The sequence below is a fragment of the Sorex fumeus genome, unplaced genomic scaffold (genome assembly GCF_029834395.1).
Source record: "Sorex fumeus unplaced genomic scaffold, SorFum_2.1 ptg000043l, whole genome shotgun sequence".
NCBI classification, from domain to species: domain Eukaryota; kingdom Metazoa; phylum Chordata; class Mammalia; order Eulipotyphla; family Soricidae; genus Sorex; species Sorex fumeus.
The window spans coordinates 26,703,070-26,721,659 of NW_026606100.1; the positions used below are offsets into that span (position 1 = coordinate 26,703,070).

Below are 18,590 nucleotides of genomic sequence, written 5' to 3' on the forward strand. Positions count from 1 at the left end.
CCTCACAGGAGCACTGGTCACCTTCACGGTATTGATAAGCAGGACCCCAGCAAGTCTAGCCACGGGGCAATGAGGGGGGCCTCTGGGAAGGACAGCCTCCTCTCCCCGTCACTAGCCATGAGTCCCACAATCCAGGGAACAAGGAAGTACAGGTGGGTTAGCCGTCCGCCCCTCCATCTATCAGCCCCCCCCCCCCGTTCTCTCCCCTGCCCCCTTAATGTACACAGCCACACTCGGGCGGACACCCCACACTCACAGCGTCCTCAGACCGTCCAGGCCCCGGAACATGCCGCTCCGGATGGACTCCAGCTGGTTGGAGGTCAGGTGCAGCTCGCTCACGGATGCCGCGCCCTCGAAGGCTCCGTCCTCGATTTCTGACAGCTTGTTGTTGCTCAGGTTGCTGGCAGAGGAGGTGGGAGGAGGGCGAGGGAACTCAGGACCCCCCTGCTAGCACCCACCCCCAACTCCCCTGCCCAGGGGCCCTGCCCTGCCCCTCCCACCCCCCTCCCCCCAGGACCCTAGTACTATCCTTCTCCATCCCAAGCCTGAGTCCCTGACCGTGACTCACATTTTCTTTAAATGTGTTAGTTTTTTAAACATCCCAGTGGCCTCCAGGATGGAAATCTCATTGTTGTTTAATCGTCTGTATGCGGGGGGGGGGGGGGGGGAGAGAGAGAGAGAGAGAGAGAGAGAGAGAGTTGGCACTCATGAAGGGCAGAATGGAAGTATCTGCTAAGAATATCCTGGCATATTCTGGACTCAAACTAAAGGACTCCCAGAAGAGCAGCTCAGGCTGGGGAATCTGGGCCCTATTGCAAAGAAAGGCAGGTCCAGCGCTGGGAGCCGGGAGAGGGACTGTGTTCGCTGAAGGATGCCATGAACTTTATCTGCCCACAGAATGGCTGTGTGGGGTCTCCAGGCCCACGTGCCACACACAGACGAACACTTTTAGGAAGAGAGGAACGGGGGTTCTTTGCACGAGCTGGCCTGTCTGACCCTGGCCCCGCTGCTCACAGCGCAGGTGCCCCCCGATGGCACTGACCACATCCTCAGGCCTCGCCCGAGTCACTGGCCCCGTGGGAGTGGCACCAGAGATCCCAACTGTGAACGGCGTTCCCCCGTGGCTGGACACCGCCCCCCCCACCCCGCCCCACCGTGCTGACCCAGGGGAGAGCCTGGAGAGAGGCCCTGCCAGGGGAGGGGCGTGCAGTGGCTGAGGGAGGGGAGTGCAGTGGTGGGGGGCGGGGTGTGCACTGAATGGGGCAAGGGGCCCTGCAGTGGCGGGGAGAGGGGCATGCAGTGGCTGGGGGCGGGGCGTGCATTGGCTGTGGCAGGGAAGAGCGGGCGCTCACAGCTCGGCCGTGGCCTGGGGGACGCGCTCTGGGATCTTGGTCAGCCTCAGGCCGGAGCACTCAGCCACGCTGTTCTCGCAGCGGCACTTGTGGGGACAGACCACGTCGCTGCTGCACTCGCTGTTGAGCTGGTAATCCTCGGTGCCTGCGGGAGAGGGGGCACTGAGGCTGCGCCAGGACCCCCGGACCTTGCCCTCCCACCAGGCCCCGCAGGTCACCCCCCAGCCCGCACAGTCCTACCTGGGATGAAGTACTGTTCTTTGGCTGGGGAGAGAAGCAGAAATACCATGATGAACATGTGTGTATGTGTGCGCGCGTGTGTGTCGGGGGGGAGGGTCAGCCAGGGTGGGCCCCACCTCGGAAGAAATGCCCCGCCCCACTGAAGGCACCCAGGGATGAGGCAGGGCCCTAGGTCTGGACCCTTGCCCGTGTGCAGAAGACCCCCACCATAGGGCACAGCACTCACGCCTCCCCCAAACCCTGGGGTTCTCCCTGCAAAGGCGCAATGGGGTGCTCAGGAGTGACTCGCACCGCCGCTCCCCTGCCGTCTGCCTGGAGCTAGAGCCCGGGTTGGGGGGAAGGGGCTGGCCTGGCAGCAGATGGAGCCTGGACGATCCAGGTGTACCCCCGTCCTCGCGGGTCCCCTAGTCTCCACCAGGGCAGGACTGAAACCCACCCAGGCCCCAGTCTAGGGGGGCGCACCCCTGCAACGGCGTCACAGGCCCCCGTGGCCACCCGCAGAGGGGCGCGGACGGCCGCTACCTGAGCAACGGAACTTCTTGCTCTTGATCTGCCCGATGCGCTTGTTGGCCAGGCGTCGTGGGCTGGCACAACGTGCCCCGCTCGTCTCCACGGGGTTGGTGCGCAGGAAGTCGGCCAGCCACTTCAGGTTGCAGTCACAGATGAAGGGGTTCTGGGCCAGGTGCCTAGCGGGGTGGGGTGGCGGGGAGAGGTGGGATTAGAGGCCCAGGGAGGGCCGACCAGCCTGCCCACCCCTGGGGGCCTGGCAGCTTGCTGGGCATGTGGGGACCGGGGCCACCCGGGGTCCCGCCAGGCCTCCGTGCTCCCTTGCTCTGGCTGAAGCCTGTCACAAACAGGAATGGGGACCAGAGCCACCTGAAGGTCGGGTCAGGTACCCTGGCCCGGCGCTCAGGTGGGGCAACCAGACAGGCCACAAACTGGGATTTCCCCCCCCACCCCTCGGCACCCAGGTCCCTCTCTCCCACCGCCTTTGGTCAGAGTGGCAGGGATGGGGTCCGTGTAGGGTCCGCAGTCCTGGCCAGAGGGGCTGTTCCCCAGGTCTCAGGCTGGCTATGAGCCCGGGACACTGCGAAAGGTAAGCTATTCCTGGGGAGGCCCCTCACCCTCCTGCCAGGCTGCTTTCCTGACCAGCAGGACGAGGCGGGGAGGGCGCAGAGGATACCCGAGTCAGGGTGAGCGGCCCTGTGGCCGGCTTTCCCGACCTCGACCTCCTGCCCCTCCACGGGCGCAAAGCAGCCGCACCTGAGCCAAGCCAGCCTCCCGCTTGCCCAGCGGGGTCCGGGCAGGGCCTGCCCTGCACCCCCACGTGGTCAGAGAAGAGAGGCCCACTCCTGGCCTGCCTGTTGTGCAGCCGGGCGGACTCCACGGTCCACCTCCTCCTGGGAACGGGGCACGGAGTAGGGCCCTGAGGCTGGCCCCACCCAGCCCCACGTGTGCGCAGAGCAGCAGAGCTTGCCAAGAGGAGGCCCACAGCCTTGTGGAGTCAAGGTGGCACCTTGTGGAGGGTGGTGGCGCCCTCCACAGCACCTTCTCAGTTCCGCCCTCCCCTCCCCTCCCCACTTTCCCCGCCCTGAGTTCTGGCTCCTCCGGACCCCCCCTCCTTCTGCATCCAGCTGGGTGTTCGTTTCCTGGTTTAAACTGTCCATTTACACTGAAAAGCGTGTGTTGGCTCAACTCCCCAGGGCAGAGCTGGGGACTCCCTGGAAACACAGCGGATCCGGGGACCAGCCGCCCGGTCACAGCTGTCTGTGCCTCGGAGCCTGGCGTCTGCTGGAACAAATTGCTTCCCTTTATTGCAATCTTGGTAGAAAGTTGTTTAAAATCAATTCAATTATGCGGCTTAGGCAACATATTAAAATGTCCGAGGGCGGTGGGGTAGAAAGCATCCTTTTTCAAAGAACGGGCTATTTGTGTCAGACCCACCAATAAGACTTGAGCCACCCACAGAGGCAAGCGGCTTCTCTATGAACTTAAGTGTTCGACACAGATTGGAATTTTTAACAGTTGCAAAGGGCATGGAACTGGGGAGGGGGGATGCTTAGGAGAAGGGGGGAAAAGTCTGTCCCCAAAGAGCGATTGAGGTTAAGGCACACCCCTCCCAGAACCATATGGCTCTGCTGTTTGTCCTTGGCTATTTCTCTTAACGAAAAGCCACGGGAGGAAGCGATCCCCAGCCGCTTTCTATGACATGCAATTAGGAACAACAATGAATAACGGGGGCGGTCAATACTCAGCACCTACAGTGAGGGACCGCTTCATGCCCAGCAGGATGACCCAGATCAGAAAGAGGCATGACAGTCAGAGTCAGCCCTGGTGAGAAAAAACCGGTGCTGGCTGGGACATTGCTGCTGAATGCGTAAGATGCAACCACCTTGGAGAACAGACGGTTTCTTGAAAAAGTGAATCATAAATTTCCTGTATGATCCAGAAATTCCAAGAAACATGTGAACATGTGTCCCCACAGATTCGTACGTGAATATTCATAGCAGCGTTTCTTCACAGTGGCCCCCACACAGGCAGGGTCCGGGGGCGCGGCTGCTGGGATGGATAAATGGAATGTGGGAAATGTGACGATAAAGGAGAACTGAGTACTGACATTTGCGGCGGTGGGGATGAACCGTGGCCCTGGCACCAAAACAAACATCGCCACAAAATAGGACACATCACACGCTCCCATTTTTTTATGTCCAGAAAAGGCAATGCTGTAGAGACAGGAAGTAAGCTGACGGATCTTTCGGTGACTGAGCTAGAGAAACAGCATTGATGGGGATAAAAATTAGGGCGAGGGATAGGAAATAATCTGACGATTGGATTGTGAGGATAGTTGAGCAACTATGAATTTAGTGAAAATCATTGAATTGCATATTTAGAACAAGTGGGCTTTATGGTATATAGTTATTCCTCATTAAGGCTGTTAAAACTTTCTTACTCTCAAGGAAACGTGTCTGTCACAGAGGCAGGGGGAGGGAAGAAGTGGGGGTGTCGGGAGGGATACTGGGAACATTGGTGACGGAAAATGGGCACTGGTGAAGGGATGAGTACTCAAACATTGTTTGATTGAAACATAACACTGTAGCACTGTCCTCCCATTGTTCATTGCTCAAGTGGGTACCAGTAACGTCTCCATTGTGAGACTTGTTGGTACTGTTTTTGGCATATCGAATATGCCACGGGGAACTTGCTAGGCTCTGCCGTGTGGGCGGGATACTCTCAGTAGCTTACTGGGCTCCCCGAGAGGGATGGAGGAATTGAATCCAGGTCGTCAGCCACATGCAAGGCAAACGCCCTACCTGCTGTGCTATCGCTCCAGCCCAATTAAAACATAATCACAAAAATGTTTTAAGTCTGCAACTATATCTCATGGCTATTCACAAAAATTTTAAAAATTAAAAAAAAAACCACAGACAAAAACAAAACCAAAAAAACTTTCTTACTCTCAGGGCTGGAGCGATAGCACAGCGGGTAGGGCGTTCGCTTTACAAGCGGCCAACATGGCCGACCCGAGTTCGATTCCTCCGCCCCTCTCGGAGAGCCCGGCAAGCTACCGAGAGTATTTGATATGCCAAATACAGTAACAACAAAGTCTCCAATGGAGACGTTACTGGGCCCGCTCGAGCAAATCGACAATCAACGGGAGGGCCTTTACCTTTACCTTTACTCTCAGGGCTGGAGATAGTACAAAGGTTAAGGCCTTACATTTGGGTGACCCACGATCAACTCCTGCATGATCCTTGAACACAGGGTTGAATGTGTTCCTCTGACCAAGAAAAAAAAATTTTTTTTCTTGATCTTTTGGGTCAAGAAAAGCTGCAGGAGGCCAGAGAGATAGTACAGGGGTTAAGGTGTTCCTTTTGCATCCTGCCCATGCTGGTTTGGACCCCAGGCACCTCAGATGGTTCCCTGATCACCACGAGGGGTCGCTCCTGAGCTCAGAACCAGAAATAGCTAACAGTCCATCTCCCTCCACCCCCACACCATCAAATAAAGAAAAAGAAAAACTCAGCAAAAAAAAAAAAATCAATACAATAACACAAAGCACTCAGTCACAGGCCCTGTCGCTATGGGCAATCAAGCAGGATTTTGTGAATTTAAATATGTTCTGGTCTAAAAAAAAAAAGAATCACTCAAGAGGTCTAACTATTCTGAGGCTGCAAAAAAAAAATAATCTGATTACACCTTAGATTTGCATTTTTTTATTCCTGATCCAAACAGTAATCGAGTTATCATGTAATAGTTTCTGCACGTTCAGTTCTGCCTCCTTAATGAGGCCTATTCTGACAAAAAAGGTACAACAGAAGGGGAAGCTAATTTCTTAGTGATGGTGGGGAGATACTCTGGCCCCTATCTCTTTGCCATTTTCTTTATAAGTCAAGTCAGGGGTGACAGAACCTGTCCCTGAGGTCGCTGCAAGTGTAAGGATAACGAATACACACAGAGCTCAGAAGTCTGTCGCTCAGTACTGAGTGGAACTGAGTGGGCTTGGGAACACACACAGCTGCTCGCACTGTCCTGTATTGTAGTTGTTAGGGTGTAACTACTCTTTATTTTATTTGGCTTTTTGGGTTATACCCGGTGATGCTCAGGGGTTATTTCTGGGTATGCACTCAAGAATTACTCCTGGTGGTGCTCAGGGGACCATTTGGGATGCTGGGGATTGAACCTCTAGGTTCGATTGGCCACGTGCAAGGGAAACCCCCTACCTACTGTGCTATCTCCGCCATGGGACACCTGTCTGTCCCAACATCTGCTCCCCTGGGTGGGGGGGGGGGGGGCAGGCTTCTCTGGAACCTCACTGCAGGGACGGTCACGGGGTCACATACCTGGAGCAGCTGCCCTTCATTCCCTTCACTCTCCTTCTGCCCTGACCACCTTTCCCACGAGACCCGTGGTCCCTCCACCCACCTCCAACACATTCCAGTGTGTGAGTGTGTGTGTGTGTGTGTGTGTGTGTGACTTTAAATCTCCCTGGGGTGCTTCTCTCTGATGGCCACGTGGAAGAACCCACCTTACCAGAGTCCCCCTGTAACCTCACTTCACGGACTTGGCAAGTCTCCCGGCTGGCCTCCATCCTTCCCTCTCCGGCTCTAAGAGAGCACGCGGGCAGGAGCTGGGCGGGAGGCCTGTGTGGGCTTTAATGAGTTTGTCTTCCTGGCTGACATCCCCGCTGACGGGCAGCCCTCCAGGGACCTGCTTCCCACTGCTGTGGGCACTCTCCGTGTGGACAGCAGCTGACCCACAGCACCGCCCACTGCAGGCTCAGTGGCAGGGATGGCCGTGAGCCTCGAGACCAGGAGGACATTAATAATAAATGCCCGCCCGGCACACATCCCAAGGCTGGCCACAGGCTCAGACACAAAGAGGTGGAACAGAGACCATGGACGTGTGTCCCTTTAAGCAGAGAGATGAGAGGCTGCTGGGCTGGGCAGCTGGCAGACAAGGCTGGCACAGCCACCGTGGAGCAGTCGCTGAAGGAGGAAGGCAAGGGTGAAGATGTCACCATTTCGAGATCTCTGGTGAAAGCCCAGGCCCAGCACAGATCCACATTTGCATCAATCATACAAGGAGACATGTCCCCCTCCCCCCCCAAGAAAAATCAGGATTCTCTATAGGGGCAATACAATCTACCCAGGATGGTATTGATGTAGGCAGGTAGGCAGGGAGGGCCCCCTCCCGAGGCAACGACAAAAGCCAGCCCTGCAGAAAATAGGAAAACAGGAACTAAGGCTTGATAAGACCCTCACCTGGCTCCAGCAACAGACCCAAAGAAGCTCCTCTAGGAACAAAAGGCCAGGAAAGGAATTTCAAAGAAGACCATCACCACTCCCATCCTCCCTGGTAACCTCCTTAGCAACGGACTTTTACCTGGGAAGAAGCCCCACGTGGGGGCAGGTTGGAGAAACCCTATAAAGGCCACCTTGAACAAAGGAAGCGCGCACATATGCTGCCTGAGCCCATGTGCTGCTTGCACCCATGTGGCCGAGCACATGTGGTTCTCGAGCACGTGTGTCGCCCGCATCTCCCCTCTTGAGATGTGTACTTTCATGCTTTCGTGTCTAACTTTACTCTCTCACTCCCTCTCCCTCCCTCCATACCTAAAAATCCTCCAAATAAAATCTATTTACTTCACTGCTTGTCTACTCCTGAAATTCCTTTCTGCGAGGCGAGACAAGAACCCAGCAACCCTGGGTCCCGAGTGGCAGAGGAGGGTGGGGAGAAAGTGACTGTCTTTCTCCTTCCCGCTTCACATAAGTCACCTGTGGGGCCCACCGACATCAGTATCTTGCCAAAAAAACACCTGGGCCAGCCCAAGACCCGCATGATCAGGGGCCACCACACAGTGCCGGGGACAGAGGAAAAGGACGAGGTCAGTTATAACCAAGACCAGCCAAAAGCCTTATCTAAATTCCTGATTCAAACAAGGTATTTTACTATTTTGTTCAAATTATTGCATAAAAAGTATAATATGGGCCCAAGCAATATTTACTGGCTAGGGCATTTGCCTTGCATGCAGCTGACCCAAGTTCAATCCTGATATCCCATATGGTCTCCCAAACACCGCCAAGGAGTCGCTCCTGAGTGCAAAGCCAGGAGTAACCCCTGAGTATCGCTGGTTGTGACCCAAAAAGCAAAAAAAAAAAAATAAAAAAATATATATATATCACTTACAAGTCTGGACTGGGGTGATAGCACAGCGGATAGGGCATTTTCCTTGCACACGGCTGACCCAGGTTCGATTCCTCTGCCCCTCTCGGAGAGCCTGGCAAGCTATCGAGAGTATCCTGCCCACACGGCAGAGCCTGGCAAGTTCCCTGTGGCACATTTGATATGTCAAAAATAGTACCAACAAGTCTCACAATGGAGACATTACTGGTCCCCGCTCGCTCGAGCAAATCGATGAACAACAGGAGGACTGTGCTACGTGCTACAAATCTGGACATTGGATTATTATGATATTAGAGAATTCACTTTCAGACATTTGGATATATAATAGCCTTGCAGAACCCAAACACTGCAAGCCCCGCCCCCCCCAGGCGCACCTGGGTATGTTCCCATTAGAAAAAAATAAGGGCTGGTGGCTGGAGAGACAGCACAGTGGGGTTCTCTCAGGCACCCGCCATACCCTCAACACCAGTTGGTTTGGCAAAAAAAAAAGAAAAAAAAAGCAAAAGAAACGAGGAGAGAAAGGGGAGAAGGAAAAGGAGGAGAAAAGGAGAGAAATAGGAGGCAAAAGTGGAGGGAGGAGGAGGAGGAAGACAAGGACGAAGTCAAAAAGGAGGAGGAGATCTGTGTTTTAGGGATAGATAAAGTTGGGATTTACTTCAGAAAAGGTTTGGATGTTGGGAGGTGCACACTGTGGGAGGGATGGGTGTTGGGACACTGTAAGATTAAACCCAATTATGAACAGCTTTGTAATGAGCTATCAAATGGTGACTGAATACTGTCACTGTCCCTGTCCTCCCATTGTTCATCGATTTGCTCGAGCGGGCCCAGTAACGTCTCCATTTTGAGACTTGTTGTTACTGTGTTTGGCATATCGGATGTGTCATGGGTAGCTGCCAGGCTTTGCCGTGCAGGCGAGATACTCTCGGTAGCTTGCCGGGCTCTCCGAGAGGGGCGGAGGAATCGAACCCGGCTCGGCCGGGCTGACTGCACGCAAAGCAAATGCCCTACCGCTGTGCTATCGCTCCAGCTGTGACTGAATAAAAATCTTTAAAAAAAATTTTTTTAAAGGTTTGGAGCCATAGAAGGGTAAAGAGGAGAACAGGATTGACAGTGGGAGGGACACTATGCTCCTTTAATTGCCTGCAATTTTCTAAAATGAAACATTAACACGAATTTGTATAGTTCTTACTCTCTTCCTTCTGATTTATACCATGCAACAATGAATTTATACCACTTATCACCTGTTACTGTATCTCATCTGACTTAAGACAACCTCATTGCAAGATGCACTCTCAGGCTACATAGTACCAGAGAAACAAAATGCTTGAGTTCCTGAGAAGGGAACCACTGTCTTAGAAGTCTAACCTCGGAGCTGGAAGTCACCGCACTGCTGTCACTGCTGCTATGGTCACCACAAACTAGCATGCACAAAGAACTTGCAATGAGCTAAGCTCCGCACCCCATCCCCCCCAGGCCCCCGACATTATAACCGCCCTGCGGAATGGGTGAGCCAACTGAGCTCCAGGGAGTAGAAGACAACTCGTTGAACCCCAGCTGTTCTGAGCCAGAGTCAAAACTTTCCTCTGTCAGCTGCCCGCACTGGAGGCCACTTCTGTGCCCTGCAGGCAGGGAAGAGGGGGTAGAAGGGAGAGGGCAGGGGGCACTCACAGGGTCTGGATGGCCCTCAGGGAGGTAAAGGTGCCCTTGGCCAGACTCTGGATCTTGTTGTCGTACAGGGAGAGCAGAGAGAGGTTCTGCAGGTCCTGGAAGGCATCAGGCCGGATGCAGTTGATCTTGTTGGCATTTAAAAGCCTGTGGGCAGAGCAAGGGCAGATGATGAGGGGTGGGGGTGGGACAAGGACACAGACCGAGACTTCTCAGGGTCCCCAGGCACCTCTGAGGCAGGATGGAGGGGGCATAGCAGAGAGCTGGGTGGCCAACCTCCATCCTCAGAGGGCATTTCCTGGGCTCCTCCTCCTCCCCAGAGTTCTGTTGGGATCTTGGGCTGCTAAAAAGGAGTTTCTAGGTTCTATGACTCGTGGGGCCTGGCCAGAGGCTGGGCTGAGCTGGGGCGTCCCCTTGAGGGAGACGATGCTGTCCCCAGCATTCCACAGGTCCTCAGGAGCCTTGGGGGCTCAGGCTTCCTGCCACCCGCCTGCCCGGCCCCAACCACTCCAGTCTCTATACAACCCTGCCCGCTCCACTGTGCTCAAGGGAGCCCCACACCCCAAAGACACTCCCAGAGCTGGTCTGGGACACTGGAGGGTTCCCCCCCCCCCCAACTCCACCCAGGAAGCCCTCAAGGGGACTTACAGGAGCTGTAAGGTGTACAGGCCTCCAAACACACCCCGGGGCAGGTCTGTGATCTTGTTTCCGTATAGGACCCTGGAGAGAAGGTGCCAGAAAGGAAGAATGAATAGATGGAAGTCCACAGGGAGCACCCCCAGTTCTGGGTCCTTCCTTATTGCCAAGGGGCTGCTGTTGCACTGGCTGCCAGCAGGTGGCAGTAATGCAGACTAGGGAAAAGGGGACCTTCCTGGCCCAGGGTGGGGCCACAGAGGCCAGATCACCAGTGCAATGGTGGCCCCCCGCAAGGGCTGGAGAGTCGCTACAGTAGGGAGGGCACTTGCCCTGGATGTGGCGGACCCAGGTTCGATCCCCAGCATCCCATATAGCTTCCTGAGCACCACCAGAAGTCATTCCGGAGTGCAAAGCCAGGAGTAACCCCTGAGCATTGCTGGATGTGGCCCCCAAAACAACAAAAAGAGTGACACCCCCAAACCACACACACAGAGACACACACTGCCCTGCTCGCAGATTCCCCCCACAGCGTCCTGCAAAGGGTCTGAAAGGGGACAACTTGGTCTTGGGCACAGCGAGAGACTGTCCACAAATGGGAAAAATGAAGATCTTGTCTGAGGAAAATCTCGAACGCTGGAGAGCCGGGCACATCCGGGCACATTGGACAGCCCTGGTGCCTTGTGCCTGTCCTTCCTGTGAACACAGCACAGGCCAGCAGCAGACCAGCCTGTCCACGGGGTTCTTCTCTTTGCACTCTTGTAACTTTCGAGTGCATTCCGCATTGAGCACACCCCCACGTGTGGTCAGAAAGCAGAGCAGACATCAAAACTCAACAAAAGACATGCCGGCGGGAAGGGGTGCGTGGGAGAGGGCAGGGCAGGCCGGAGGTCTGGGGAGGGGTGCATTCCATCCCCAAGACCACCCCCGCAAGCACTCCGACTGAGTAAGAGCTGTGTGTGCCACCTTCTCAGACAGGCTTCCAGATCATTCCTGGAGGAGGGCGAGGTGGGAGCAAAGGGCCGGCAGAGGGATGTGGGCGGCCGGCGGAGAGCTGAAGAGGTTTGTGAGCAGAGACCAACGGAGCCCAGGAACTCTCCAGGAGTCGAGCCCTTTTGCACTTGGAAAGATCCCTCCGCATGCTGGGGGGAGAGCGGAGAGGAGGGGACACGGCAGAGACGGGCAGGGCCAGGGCCAGCCAGGCGGGCGACGGTCACTGAGACCTACTGGCCTCTGCACAAAAGTTCCCCGATGGTGGGGATTGGGTGGACGGGGTGGTGGCTACAACTTGGATCAGTTACTGCCTGTTCTAATTTAGGGGACGCTTTGGTCACGTCTCAGAGAAAAGAGACTGGCACTCTGGCCAGCCACCTCCAGGATCTCACCTCCCCAGTCAATGAGAGTGGCCAGGCGTGGAGCTCAAGGGGTGCCCTTCAAAGTGGTTCCACTCACTGCTTTGGACTCTACTCCATGATTCTACTCCCCTGGGCACAGAGCTGGCAGCCCTCCTGCACACCCCAAGGGGACTTCTACTCTGGTTCATTTTCCCGAATCTACCATGAGTCCTGAGCTACAAAGCAGGCGCAAATACCCATTCCTAAGAGCAGCAAACAGGGCTGGAGCAATAGCACAGTGAGCAGGGCACTGGCCTTGAATGCGTCCAACCTGGGTTCAATCCCTGGCACCCCATTTGGTGCCCCAAGCCCTACCAGGCATGACCCCTGAGTGCAGAGCCCTCAGGAGTAAGCCCTGAGCACTGCCGGGTGTGGCCCAAACACAAACAGAAAAGGAGGAGCAAACAGTCCCTGCCAACCGGAGCTCCCCCAGCGCCAGGGCCCCCTGTGGGCACTTTCTAGAGACAAAGTGTCATGGGACCCCAGGCAGGAGGGGCCAGGCGTGGGCCAGGATTCTGGGGAGAAGAGAGAGTGAACAGCACTTTCGAGATGGATTTTGGATGCCGTAGGTTCTGTTGACAGTCAGACCCTGCTGTAAACCCAGGAGAAAAGGGAATTACAGGGCTGGGGCAGGAGGAAATCCTGGCTGCTCGGCGCCCATGACACCTCGCTGTCAGAGCACACTTGGGATGAAGAATACTGGGGGTGGCTGGGGCCACAGGTGGAGCTGAAGGTTCCTGCCTTGTGGCTGACCTGGATAAGGTGGCAGTGGGGGTGGGGGTAAAGCGATAGTACAACGGTGAGGGGGGGGAGGTTGCCTTGCATGCAACCAACCCTGATTCGATTCCCGGCATCCCATATGGTCCCCCAAGCACTGCCAGTGGTAATTTCTGAGCACAGAGTCAGGAGTAAGTCCTGAGCATTGCCGGGTATGAACCCCAAGAAAGAAAGAAAGAAAGAAAGAAAGAAAGAAAGAAAGAAAGAAAGAAAGAAGGAAGGAAGAAAAGATTGTAGGGGCATGGGGGCGGGACTAACAGGGACTGTGGGTGCAGTCCCAAATCAGGAATGCTCGGTAAACCCCCTGGGGGGGGAGGCCCATGAAGGCCCCCTGAGGCATATTCCCGGGGCTCCTCCCCCACCGCCCACTGTGGGGCCCCAGACCCCAACTCACAGCGAGTTCAGGGAGCGGAGGCCCTGGAAGGCGTCAGGCGCCATCTCTGCAATCTGGTTGTTGCTCAGGTCTCTGCAGGGGGAGAGGAAGAGAGTGTGGATGCAGCTCTCCACAGCCACGGGCCCGGACCATCCTCCCTCCCTCTCTCCATCCCTCCTTCCCAGAGACCACGGGACGACAAGAGTCAGGGCAGCAAAGGTCTACTTCGACCTCTCGGAGAATGCCACCTCCCCTGCAGGGTGGTGCATGTGTAAGGCTGCCCCACTCCTACCCACTGGCCCCCTCCATCCTCCTTGGGGCCCCACAGTGGCTCCCCCATGGTGCACAGAGAGAAATGGGTGGATGATGGTCAGCTCTGGCCACGTGCCGGAGTCGGCTCAGTGTCGCTTATAAGGATGCTTCGGCTCAGCCCTGCCAAACTGTGGGGAGCAGGGCAGGAAGTCTCAGCCTTGCTGGGCCCGGCGCCCCCTCCAGGGAGTCACTCACATCCGCCGCAGCTTCCTGTAGGGAGAGAAGGCTCCAGGCGGGATGGACTTGATCCCGTTGAGCTCCAGGCGGCTGCGGAGAGATGAGAGGCAGGTCACGGGGTGACTGGCCTCTGTTGGCTGCGCCAGCTGGGCTCCGAGCCCCTCCATCCCCTGCTCCCTCCTGTGGACTGGCCGGGCCGGGGAGCAGAGTGACTGGGACCTCAATTCTGTCACCCCAGACTCCTAGGGCTGGAGGGACCCCCCCACAGATAAAGTTGGGACGAGGAAATGGACCTGAGCAGGGCTGGACAGGAGACCGCTGGGCATCCCTCCCCCCTCCCCCCCAAGAGTTGCTCAGGTCGGGCAGAGGCGACCCATGTCCCACAGCCCAGCACCAGCATGGCCTCTGCCCGCACTCACATCTCTGTCATGGTCTCGGGCAGGTTGGCGGGGATGGCGGTGAGGCCCTTCCCTCGGCAGTCCACGATGCCGCTGCTGCAGGTGCACATGGCCGGGCAGGAGCCGGACGACAGGGTGCAGGACGGCGGGCGGCCCGCCTCGCCCTGGCCTGCGGGAGCAAGGGGCCCTGACCTCAGGGTGTCTGGGCAACGCCTCCCTCCCTGGACACAGATGAAACGGAGGTGGGGGAAGGGAGCAGGGGACTGGGAGATGGCGGGTGGTCCAAAAGGTGGAGGATGGATAAGGACGGGAGGTGTTGGGTGAGGAAAGGAGATGACGGAGAAGGACAGGGGGCCATGGGGAGGGAAAGGAGGGGATGAGAAGGTGAAGGAGGTGATGGATAAGGGTCCAGGCCATGGGTAGGGAAAAGAGGTGATGATGAAAGGAAGGAGGCGATGTATAAGGTCAGGAGGTAAAGGGTAGGGAAAGGAGGTGATGTGCCAGGGAAGGGAGAGGAGGTGATGGATAAGAACGAGGGTCATGGGCGGAGAAAGGAGATGATGGATACGGACAGTGGTAAGTGGAGTAAAGAGGTAATGAGAAGGGGAGGAGACAGTGGACAAGGACAGGAGCTCACACACGGGTGGAGGAAGGGGTGACAGATAAGGGCGGGAGGTGATGGAGAAAGGAGGCGATGGACGAGGGCAGGAGGCCATGGGTAGGGGAAGGAGGTGACGGGCATGGAAAAGTGACAGACAAGGTCAGAACAGGAGCACCGGGTCGAGGAGGGGAGCGCAGGGGTCGGCGGGGGCCACACCCACCTGAGCAGCTAAACTCACTCTTCTGGACCTCGGCCACATTGAGGCCACGCAGGGCGGCAGGCCCCGAGCACTGCGTGAAGAGCCCGATGCTGGGGCGCTGTCGCAGCCACTGGGAGAGCCAGGCCAGGTGGCAGTCACAGAACAGGTGGTTGGAGTGCAGGCGGCTGGGGGAGGTTGGGGGGGAGACAGGTGCTCAGAGCCCTGGGGAGCTGCGCTCTGGCCTGGGGGTGACTGAGCATTGGTCACGCCAGCCACAGCCCCCCCAGACCACACAGTTCCTCACAAACAGAGAAGGTGCTGGAGGTCCCCGCCGAGACCCACCCGCCCGCTGGCCGCTGACTCACAAGGTGCGCAGCTTGGGCATGTGGTTGAAGCTGGACACAGGGATGGACGTGATGTTGTTGTTGTTCAGGGTCCTGCACGGGGTTGCAGTTGTCAGGGGTCAGCCCGGCAGCAAGAGGGTCAAGCTGCTCTGGATGGGGACAGACACTCCCGCCCCCGACCACAGTCCCCGCCGGCCACAGTCCCCGCCGCCCCCAAGCGAGGGGCTGGGCAGAGGTCAGGAGTCGGCTGTCCCCGAGGCTCTGAGGCAGTGGGACAGGGACATGGTGCCTGAGAGCCAGGAACAGGGTGGGGGCTCAGAGGGAAGGAGGACATCCGGCCTCAGTTGTCAGAGGAAACCCCATGGTCCCTGGTGTGGCCCTGAGTGAGTACACCCCCATCCCCAGGGGGCAGAGAGCAGAGCCTGCCTCTGTCCTGGCCCAGAACCCAGTCCAGTTGTGGGTCTTTGTGCTGTCCCCGCCGGTGTGCACATGGGGGTCTTCACGCCCCCACCCAGGCTGGGACTTACAGCACCTCCAGCCCGCGCAGAGCCCTGAAGGCACCTTCCTCGATGCAGCTGATGTGGTTCTTGTCCAGTTGTCTGTGGGGCAAAGCAGGGACAGATGGACACACCCAGCAGAGCCCGGGCACCAGCGTGTGCAGCAAGCCCTCCTCCGGGTTCAACAACAGGGGGAGAAGAGACAGCTCAAAGGGCTGGGGTGCGTGCAGGAGCCCTGAGCTCTGTCTCCAGCACCACGTGGCCCCCCGAGCACCACCAGGAATAACTCCTGAGCACAGGGCTGGAAGGTGCCACCTAGTACTGCTGGGTGTGACCCCCAAACAAGACCAAACCAAGCCAAATCCAGAGAGAGAGAGAGAGAGAAAGAGTGAGAGGCAGAGACAGAGAGAGTGAGAGAGACAGAGAGAGAGACAGAGAGACCTGACCACCATCACTTGCTTGGTCAGGTGAAGGTGGCATCAAATAGTAAATATTCGGGCTGGAGCCATAGCACAGCGGGTAGGGTGTTTGCCTTGCACATGGCTGACCCAGGTTCAATTCCCAGCATCCCATATGGTCCCCTGAGCACCACTAGGAGTCTTTCCTGAGTGCAGAGCCAGGAGTAACCCCTGAGCATCTCTGGGTGTAACCCAAAAAGCAAAAAAAAAAAACCAATAAAAACAAAAAAATGGTAAATATTCACTTCGACTCCCCCACAGTGAGCATCAGAGAAAACAAACGCAAATGAAAGGTGGGTCGTCTTCCCCTCCCCACCTGGCATGTGTCCCAGAGAGCAGGTTTTCCCCCTGCTGCTTTGGAAACCACCTGGGGGGCAGGGTGCTGGCAGCTGAAACATTCCGATTACCTATGGGGGAGCCCAGCACTGAGCTCCCGGGTGCTGGGTGGGTGTTGGCTGAGTGTGAGCCGGAACCCCCGGGAGTCCAGGGCACAGCTTTGGAAGGAAAAGTCAGTGTGGTGGGGGTTCCTCAGGACAGAACACAGAGCGTGCCCCCCACATCCTCCACACACTCAGGGGCATCCGCAGAGTGGCCCTTGCTGTGGTCAGGCCAGTGAGGGCAAAGGCATGTGCAACACTGATCAGCGTGCAGGTGGACCCACACCTGGGAGCGGGGGCCCGGAGAGAATGCAGGAGGCCCAGGGTCCATCCCCGACAATGTGTGCTCCCCGAGCACAGCGGGGAGTGAGCCCAAAATCAAAGAGATGGGGGGATCCGTTGGGAATGGTCTCTGAGCATAGCTGGGGATGCCCCCCCTCCAAATCCAAACCAGCATGACCACCCCTCAGAGCCCGCCTGCAGGTGACACGATGACCCCATTCTACAGACCAACACACTGAGACTGAAGCCAACCGGCAGCTTAGATAAGTTTTACCCGGGGAAAAGGATTCAAACCCAGCTCTCCCACCCCGGGCAATGGCTCAATATCACCATTTATTTCTATTTTGTTGCTTCTGTTTGGGGGGAGTCACACTCAGAGGTACTCAGGGTTTCCTTTTGGGATGGTTCTTGGGGTTCACTCCCTGGCCAGTGCTCAGGGGATAATGAGGTGCTGGGGATCAATCCCATGACTCCTACATGCAGAGCACACACCCCAGCTCTTTGAGCTGGCCCCCAGCCCCAAATGGCACATTTTTTCAAAGGGACGAAAGCATCACCCAAGCCTCTTCCAGATCTCACGGCCTTGGACCCATGGTTCGGCCGAATGACCTCGGAGGATGTGCTGGGCTCACGCAGCCCTCAACCCAGGGACAGGCTGGCATGATGCCTCTCTCCCCTGACCCAGTGCCCGGGCTGGGGGCGCCCCACGGTCCTGCCCCCCTCCTCCTCCCAGCCCCATACTCACAAGTTCTTGAGGTCTGTAGCTCCACGAAAAGCTTTCCTGGGGATGGCCTGGATGGTGTTCTCACTCAAGTCCCTGCAAGGAGAGAGCCCAAGCGGGCAAGCACCGCTCAGCAAAGATTCCCCCGAAGACCATTCCAGGGTACCGGGCAGCCGCACAACGCCACGTCCATTCCTGGGGGTGCCTCGGACGTGTTGAGTTACCCGCCGTGTAACCCGTCGTACCGAGTCCGGTTCCCAGGACGGTAGCGTGTTCTTAGCGGACTCCCTGCTGCTCTGCTGTTCTGGGCCCACACCCCCTCCACAGACCCCACGACAGAGCATGCACTCCGGAGAGCTCGTGTCTAAGAGGGGGCTGGCACCGGGCTGGGAGCACACCCCGCCTTGCGCGCGCGCGTGTGTGTGTGTGTGTGTGTGTGTGTGTGTGTGTGTGTGTGACCAGTGGCTCCCGGAGAGCACCCGACAACGGCACAGTCACACAACAAAACAAGCGCCATGCCTGCCCAGAACAGATGCTAGCAATACCACCCAAGAGTGGTCCCCTGGTGTGCCCCTGTCAGGGCACCAGGGAATGGGCAGGGTGGAAAATACACACGGACAAAGGAAGGACAATGAGGCATCATGGAACTGCAGGGAGTTGGCATCTACCACACTCGAAACAGTCAGAGTTGGCATGGACGGGGTGAGGAAGGAGTCCTCAGCTACTGCAGGTGGCAAACCAGGATGGAGACTTCTCCGAAGAGTCAGAATAGGGCATCCTCATGACCCAGAAATTCTACTTCCCAGCATTTACCCCAAACACACCAAACCTCCATTTGAAAGACAGATGCACACCTGAGGTCACTGCAGCCACGGACAAGGGCCAGGCTGTGGAAATAACCAAATATTCCCAAAGAGATGCAGCCATAAAGAAGTTGTGTGCATACACAGAGGGATACCAGGCAGCTGGGAGAGGAGATGAAAGCTGGCTTTGACTTGGATGGAACTGGACGACGTTAAGTGTAACAAGTCAGAGGGAGAAAGAGAATACCAAGTGTGCTTCAGAGACCCATAAATCATCTTGAAAGAGATCAAAAGCCACAGTTA

General features: G+C 56.9%; 1 protein-coding gene across 1 annotated transcript in view; it reads right to left on the reverse strand.

Annotated features, from left to right (window-relative positions):
* SLIT1 (slit guidance ligand 1) overlaps positions 1–18,590 on the reverse strand; it is a 159,793-nt gene that overhangs the window by 38,366 nt on the left and 102,837 nt on the right. The window contains exons 5-18 of the mRNA XM_056120767.1: positions 17,509–17,580; positions 15,677–15,748; positions 15,171–15,242; positions 14,827–14,990; positions 14,027–14,174; positions 13,626–13,697; positions 13,140–13,211; positions 10,590–10,661; positions 9,945–10,088; positions 2,115–2,278; positions 1,593–1,616; positions 1,353–1,497; positions 569–643; positions 257–400 (exon numbers count right to left, since the gene is read on the reverse strand). Coding sequence (XP_055976742.1) covers positions 257–400; positions 569–643; positions 1,353–1,497; positions 1,593–1,616; positions 2,115–2,278; positions 9,945–10,088; positions 10,590–10,661; positions 13,140–13,211; positions 13,626–13,697; positions 14,027–14,174; positions 14,827–14,990; positions 15,171–15,242; positions 15,677–15,748; positions 17,509–17,580 — 1,440 coding nt within the window. The remainder of the gene's footprint in view (positions 1–256; positions 401–568; positions 644–1,352; positions 1,498–1,592; positions 1,617–2,114; positions 2,279–9,944; positions 10,089–10,589; positions 10,662–13,139; positions 13,212–13,625; positions 13,698–14,026; positions 14,175–14,826; positions 14,991–15,170; positions 15,243–15,676; positions 15,749–17,508; positions 17,581–18,590) is intronic.